Source organism: Limulus polyphemus, unplaced genomic scaffold (assembly GCF_000517525.1).
Source record: "Limulus polyphemus unplaced genomic scaffold, Limulus_polyphemus-2.1.2 Scaffold9160, whole genome shotgun sequence".
NCBI lineage: Eukaryota > Metazoa > Arthropoda > Merostomata > Xiphosura > Limulidae > Limulus > Limulus polyphemus.
Window position 1 is genome coordinate 697 of NW_013674770.1, and position 7,575 is coordinate 8,271.

The 7,575-nt window shown below is 34.2% G+C and overlaps 1 protein-coding gene across 1 annotated transcript; it reads right to left on the bottom strand.

Annotated features, from left to right (window-relative positions):
* Window positions 1-3,446: 3,446 nt before the first annotated feature.
* LOC106475780 (cuticle protein 14-like) lies at window positions 3,447-4,860 on the bottom strand. The gene is made up of 3 exons (XM_013936457.2): window positions 4,730-4,860; window positions 4,078-4,179; window positions 3,447-3,925 (listed from the first exon to the last, which is right to left on the bottom strand). The coding sequence occupies exons 1-3, from the start codon at window positions 4,733-4,735 to the stop codon at window positions 3,512-3,514; spliced, it is 522 nt and encodes a 173-aa protein (XP_013791911.2). The 5' UTR covers window positions 4,736-4,860; the 3' UTR covers window positions 3,447-3,511.
* Window positions 4,861-7,575: the final 2,715 nt, after the last annotated feature.

A 7,575-nucleotide genomic window follows, 5' to 3' on the forward strand; every position in this document is an offset into this window, starting at 1 on the left:
CAAACCTACGAATACCTAACTTAGTGACAAAAGCCCTCTACATTTCCCAGTCAATGGTATTCGCTATCTTCTTCTTCTTCTGTAGCTTTTCCCGTATCTATACATTTCCCAGTCAACAGTATTCGCTATAATCAAGAATTATCTCCGTCTGTGAACGAGGGTAGCAACGTTGCAAGATAAGGCTTTCAATTATACTTCTTGTTTAATCCTTGTAGCTCGAGAATATTATTCCTTAATCCTTGTAGCTCGAGAACATTATTCCTTAATCCTTGTAGCTCGAGAATATTATTCCATACTGATCATTTCGCCGGACACAGCTCTAATGCTATTTTGTGATCAGACTATTGAAATCGTAGTCCTCGTATACTAGATGGTTCATGGAAAGCATTCTAGAAGTAGTGGTGTGCTTTTGACGTGACAGCTTTACGACACAATATTTTAAATGGAAACTACGCTGTCAAGATACACAGTCATTAGATTAGTTTTTGGAGGGTTAAAATCAAAGTTCAAGGTCACGAAAATAAAACATGGGGACAGGATTTTCACACTATTTTTGCTCTATAACTTAGTGAAAATCAATGAATTTTGAAGAAACTTGGGATATTTTTCAATGGAAACTACGCTGTCAAGATACACAGTCGTCAGATAGGACATGTCCGGATGTGGCGACATAGACTGTAACGACGTGGTAAGGCTTCAAAATCATTTTAATACAACGAAGTCATACTCAGCATAATAACAAATTTGCGACATTTTTCCAGACGTTTCTTCATCGTTTCTGTATCAGAGTTATAGGAAATAAGTAAGAGCAACCAAATAAATTTGGTTCAAGTTTCCAATATTTTAAATTCTTGACATACGACTATTCTTTGAAAATATTTTTTGCTTTGAAATCGGAGCCGAGCATGGCTTAGTAGTTAGTGTGCCCAGACGGTAAATCACATGATTCATGATTTTTAATTCGTTTATAAAAAATTGTGTAAATTGAGGCCAAGGTCAGAGATCAGAAAACAAAAGCCCAAGAGTGGCGGTGGGTGTTGCAGACTAGCTGCCTTCTCTCTAGGGAACAACTGTCTGCAGGGAGTCCACGCGAAACCTTACACGAAGGCTCTAAAATCGCATCGTCAAGAAACAGATCCCCAAAAATTATACAAGTAGCAATAAAGCAAAAGAAAACATCACAAGAGGAAACTTTGAAAGAAAAAGACAATTATTTTAGCGATTATCGTGTGTTGCCGAAAAAACAAAAACCATAACGAAACGTGACAAAAAGTGAAGAACGAGCACTGCAAAAAAGACAGTTATACAGGGGAATATATAAGTGGTAGGGGAACATACGGACTTGGGGATTAGGATTTTCAGATCCGCACCCCAACACTGATATTTGTTTTGTTTTTTAAGTGTAAACGCTGTAGCCTCGCAAACCAGCCAAAAAGGCACATTAAACTAAAGCACCATTACTATAATCGGTGCCGCCTATGTCTGATAGCCAGATTTAAAATCTCCTTGATTTCTTTATTTATTTTATTTTGATTTATTTATTTAATTTTAATTTTATTTTTATTCATTTATTTATTTATTTTATTCATTAATTTATTTATTTTATTTTATTCATTTATTTATTTTATTCATTTTTTATTTATTTTATTCATTCATTTATTTATTTTATTTTATTTTTATTCATTTATTTATTTATTTTATTTTATTTTATTCATTTATTTATTTATTTTATTTTATTTTATTCATTTATTTATTTTATTTTATTCATTTATTTATTTTATTTTATTCATTTATTTATTTATTTTATTTCATTCATTTATTTATTTTATTTTATCTTTATTCAGTTTAAGGTTGTTGTTTTTTTTTACTTTTCTCTTTGACTATAATTATTATTTTTATCATTAATATTATTTCATATTATATATATATCTTTTATTATTTTTTTTTTCACGATACGTATAGTCCGTGAGCGAGGTGAAGAGATAATGATTCTGAACGACCCCGATTACTTTTGACCCTTGGTCAAGTTAATTTGGCCTGGGGTTAAAAGATTTAAATCGAAATAACTGCTACGGTAAACGAAGCGAAGGACTTTTAATGCGTGAGATTTTACACTGATTGGTCGTCTTCGGTATACACTTTTTAGGTCACGTTATTATTGGTCACTTTATAATAAAAAGAAGAAAGTCAACATTTTTATCTATAAAAATACCGTTAGGAAAATTTTGTTTGTTTATAGTTGAGCACAAAGGTGTCTGTTTTCTGCCACCACGGGTATCAAACCCCAGTTTCTAGCGTTGTAATTCCGCAGACATTCTTCTTTCCCACTGGGGGGGGGGGGGCATTACGAAAAAGTTGTACAATGAGTATTGTGTATGATACTTTGAAACTGTGAAACTTAGGGTGTTGGAAGAAGTGTAGATTCGAATCCCGTTAGGTGTCACTCTTTAGGTGTCGAACCGGTATTAATGAAATTAGGGCGAAGTAAAACAAAAAACTTTTGTGTCAGTTAAAAATGATTCAAATATTCCGTTTTTCCTTTTTTTAGTTCATTTCGGATATTCACACACAATTACACAATGGCTATTTGAGATGTTATCCAAGGGGAAAAGTAGCTATCCAATAACGCTCACCGCCAACGTTCAGGCTAACTTAATCGAAAAAATGGAATTTGACTGCCACACTAATAACACACTCACAACTTTTTTAAGGGCAACCATTGACTCTTGGGTCGACAGTCTTATAAGAAACTACAATACCTCTGTTATAAAGTCAAAATTAATTTTCTGTCAAAAATGGTAAACGTACTGCGGATCGTTATAAGTAGCTCTGACGGAGGGGACTAATGGTTAATATGGGAGGGAGGGGGGTCTAAACATACTCAGCACTTTCACCTGTTACATTCAATCCCTTCAAAGTCCTAAACAAAGTTCTTGTGGCGGCGGGTTCATTTCTTCAACAGTACTTTAAAATATGGTAACGGCTATACATTAATCTTTAATATTGTAGGGGTTGGGATCCGGGTGTCAGAGAACTGGGTGTTTAGTCCTTGTGCCGCTGTTGAGGTTGAAAATTATTTCAGAGTTATTTTCTAAAGAAGCAAAATCTGAGACCAGAAGGACTCGAGCCTGAATATTGCACCTCTGTTTCAAGTTGATTGGTTGTTAACGTCGGAACTTGGCAAGGCTCGAACTCTGATAATCAGCTTACAAACTTACAAGCTGTTTTTTGTTGTTTTTTACACGATTGTGTATGTTACGAGCATTTAAGTAGGTTGTGAAAAACCACGTTTATTTTCACACTCTATTAAGAACATTGATTTGTGTTTTTACCAGAAGTAATTAACTGTAAAAGATTATTACGTACCAATAATAAGTTTAAATGCGATAGTAGAGAGATTAAAAATATTGACGGTAACCAGTGGTACTTTTTTTTTCAGGATTTTATTGACACCATTGATACAAATATCTAGAACTTTGGCCTTGAAGAACGGAAATCGGGATTATTTGAGTTACCAGAGGTAACCGCCATAGTTGTAGTAAGGTGCAGCACCCAAGTGGGCGCCACCGTAGTAACCGAGACCGTGACCGTAGTTATAAGCTGCTGGATGAGCTGCATAGGCTAGAGCAGGGGCAGCAGCGTAGGTGAGTGCAGGGGCAGCAGCGGCGTAGGTGACGGGAGCGACCACAGCCTTGTTGATGGAGGTGTTGGCAGGGTCCTTGGGCTCCACGCCGGGTTCGTTGGACTGGATGTTGGTACGGAAACCAGCGGCATCAGCCACGTAGTTAACGAGACGGACACGGCCGTCAGCGTCTCTCAGACCGTAAGAACCGGCCTTGTTACCGTAAGCATCGCCGGTTTCTCTGCGGAAAGTGCTGCCGGAAGTGTGACCCTCGTTGTATCCGAAGTTGTAGTTTCCGACACTCTGTACGGATAAGAAGAGAGAGAGATGTATTCAAGATACACCAGAAAACATCACTTTAGAAGTATATACATCTGTAAATATCTATACGTTTATTAATATAATAGACAACACGATAAATATCATTATACTTAAGTTATACAAAACAAACTTACATCCTGGTTACGGAACTGAGTGCTTCCACCAGCTTCTAGATAACGAGGAGCGTAGATTAAACCAGCCTGGGCGGCGGCAACAAGAGCACACAAGATGAGGACCTGTGAAGTATAGAACAGTTAGAGCAGAATAAATGAGGACCTATATAGTATAAGAACAGTTAGAGCAGAATAAATGAGGACCTATAGAGTATAAGAACAGTTAGAGCAGAATAAATGAGGACCTATAGAGTATAAGAACAGTTAGAGCAGAATAAATGAGGACCTATAGAGTATAAGAACAGTTAGAGCAGAATAAATGAGGACCTATAGAGTATAAGAACAGTTAGAGCAGAACAAACGAGGACCTGTGAAGTATAACAACAGTTATAGCACAAGAAGAAGATTTGTACAGTACAAGAACAGTTAAAGCTCACGAAATGAGTACCTGTTAAAACCAAAACGTTTGTACACCGTCTGAAGCAATCTTTGGAAAGTAAAATGTGTCAAATTTATTTCCATCTCTCAATAAGTTGTCTTTGAGATGAATTTCAGAGTCGTTGTTTGTTTTTGTCTTAAGAAAAATACCTTGATTTCATACGAAAAAAAAGACAGAAACGACATTAGTGCAGGAAATAGCGTTGTTTCACAGGTTCTACTTAGTAATACTTACTTTCATGCTTCCCAGGAGATGTAGAGGATAACTTAGTCTATTGGAACTCTGAGGACTTCTGGATTTACCGAGTTCCTCCTTTCTCCTTTTATACAGTTCCAAGTTGTATGTTAACTGAGTCCTTACACACACACACACACCCTTTTCCCTCACACTTCCGTTTCAACAGGCGAAAAGTATCTCCACGTCATCATTTTCGACAATTCCACATTAGATGACCTTAAAGATGCCGGACACACCTTCGCCGCTCTTCTCCCCACCCCCCTTTGTACGAACTTCCTCCACAAAAACTTCCCGTAAAAAAGAAACGGTGTCCCTAAGACTGATAACATCAAGCACACATTAACTGGGCGTGTCTTGTTTTACGCTTCAGTATCGCTGACCCGGAGATCATATCTGCTTACTAGATCGTAGCCTTGATCTAGTTTTATGGTCCTGATGTGACATATTTACAGGGGAATGCCATTCTTGTCTGTGGTCATAGGGGGGAAATAATGTTCAATAAGGTAGTGTTTCTGAAACCACTGGTTGTCAATTCACAGAATAATTTCTAAAGTACCAATAATTTAATTTATAACAAATTAATTGTGTCTTGCATGAAATGGTTGTAAAAATAATTATAACTTTTCTTTAGTAATAAATTTAAACATTGGAAAGTGATCTATATAAACATCCCATATTGACCTGTATAAACACGATAAAGTGATCTATATAAACATGGTAAATTGATCTAATAAACATTACATATTGATCTATACAAACATGGTACAGTGATCTATATAAACATGGTACAGTTATCTATATAAACATGGTACAGTTATCTATATAAACATGGTATAGTGATCTATATAAACATGGTACAGTGATCTATATAAACATGGTATAGTGATCTATATAAACATGGTATAGTGATCTATATAAACATGGTACAGTGATCTATATAAACATGGTACAGTTATTTATACAAACATGGTACAGTTATCTATATAAACATGGTACAGTGATCTATATAAACATGGTACAGTTATCTATATAAATATGGTACAGTGATCTATATAAACATGTTATAGTGATCTATATAAACATTGTACAGTTATCTATATAAACATGGTACAGTGATCTATATAAACATGGTACAGTTATCTATATAAACATTACATATTGATCTATATAAACATGGTATAGTGATATATATAAACATGGTACAGTTATCTATATAAACATGGTACAGTTATCTATATAAACATGGTACAGTGATCTATATAAACATCGTATAGTGATCTATATAAACATGGTATAGTGATCTATATAAACATGGTACAGTTATCTATACAAACATGGTACAGCTATCTATACAAACATGGTACAATGATCTATATAAACATGGTACAGTTATCTATACAAACATGGTACAGTTATCTATATAAATATGGTACAGTGATCTATATAAACATCGTATAGTGATCTATATAAACATCGTATAGTGATCTATATAAACATGGTATAGTGCTCTATATAAACATGATACAGTGATCTATATAAACATTACATATTGATCTATATAAACATGGTACAGTGATCTATATAAACATGGTACAGTTATCTATATAAACATGGTACAGTGATCTATATAAACATTGGTGGTGACGCTCTACTGACATCGACAAGTAACAACAAATCCTTTCCATTTGAAGGTGTTTATATATACGACTCGTAAAATAACTATTGTTATCATAAAAGTGAAGTCAGATGTTTATATATACGACTCGTAAAATAACTATTGTTATCATAAAAGTGAAGTCAGATGTTTATATATACGACTCGTAAAATAACTATTGTTATCATAAAAGTGAAGTCAGATTGTGTTTTGAAATAAGAAATCAATTCTTTAACTTTTTAGAACTGTGATTTCAACTGTTCATTCATTAATTCACTGCATTTTTATTTATCAATCGTAAATAAGAACCTTTAAGTTCTTCTTTTTAAAGATTTTTTTGTTGAACATTTAATAATAAATCATACGTTCAAAGATACATCCCGAATAAAAATCTTAAAACAACTACAGTTTTTTTGCCTAGTTCTACTAACGTTATAGATCAAATGGAAACCTTGTAAGAATCACCGGTTTCATTGTTTACAACTTTCATACAGGCTATTATTACGTCATGATTCTAATCATCTGTTTAATTGTTTACAAGTTTCATACTGGCTATTATTACGTCATGATTCTAATCACCGGTTTCATTGTTTACAACTTTCATACAGGCTATTATTACGTCATGATTCTAATCACCGGTTTCATTGTTTACAAGTTTCATACAGACTATTATTACGTCATGATTCTAATCATCTGTTTAATTGTTTACAACTTTCATACTGGCTATTATTACGTCATGATTCTAATCACCGGTTTCATTGTTTACAAGTTTCATACAGACTATTATTACGTCATGATTCTAATCATCTGTCAACTTGTGTGTCTTGTTGACATCATAAAGAAAAAGAACATGACGTGTTAAAATGTTTGAAAATTAGTTGTGTTTAACCAATGCATATCGTTATTTCAACACTTTAGAACGCGACTCTGAACAAACCACCAAACAGAAAAAATATGAAACCAGTAAATGTGATTTTCTAAAGATTTTTTTATTAACAAACTAAAACAATCTTTTCTTAGATCACGTGTAATTCCATTTAGGAAAGCTTTAAAGCAGATCAAGGTTAAATGCGCTGGTTTACAAAAAAAGTGGTAAATCTAGCTTAAGGTCAGACAGAATATATATATAAAAACTACAACAGTATGAGGACGTAAGGGATGTTGGTGTATATCACTCCCCCCCCCCCCC

Bases quoted from the DNA above. Each gene is read 5' to 3' on its own strand.
- LOC106475780 (XM_013936457.2), bottom strand. The intron at 3,926-4,077 runs GTAAGTTTGTTT...TTATCCGTACAG, and splicing joins CTCAGTTCCGTAACCAGGAT to AGTGTCGGAAACTACAACTT.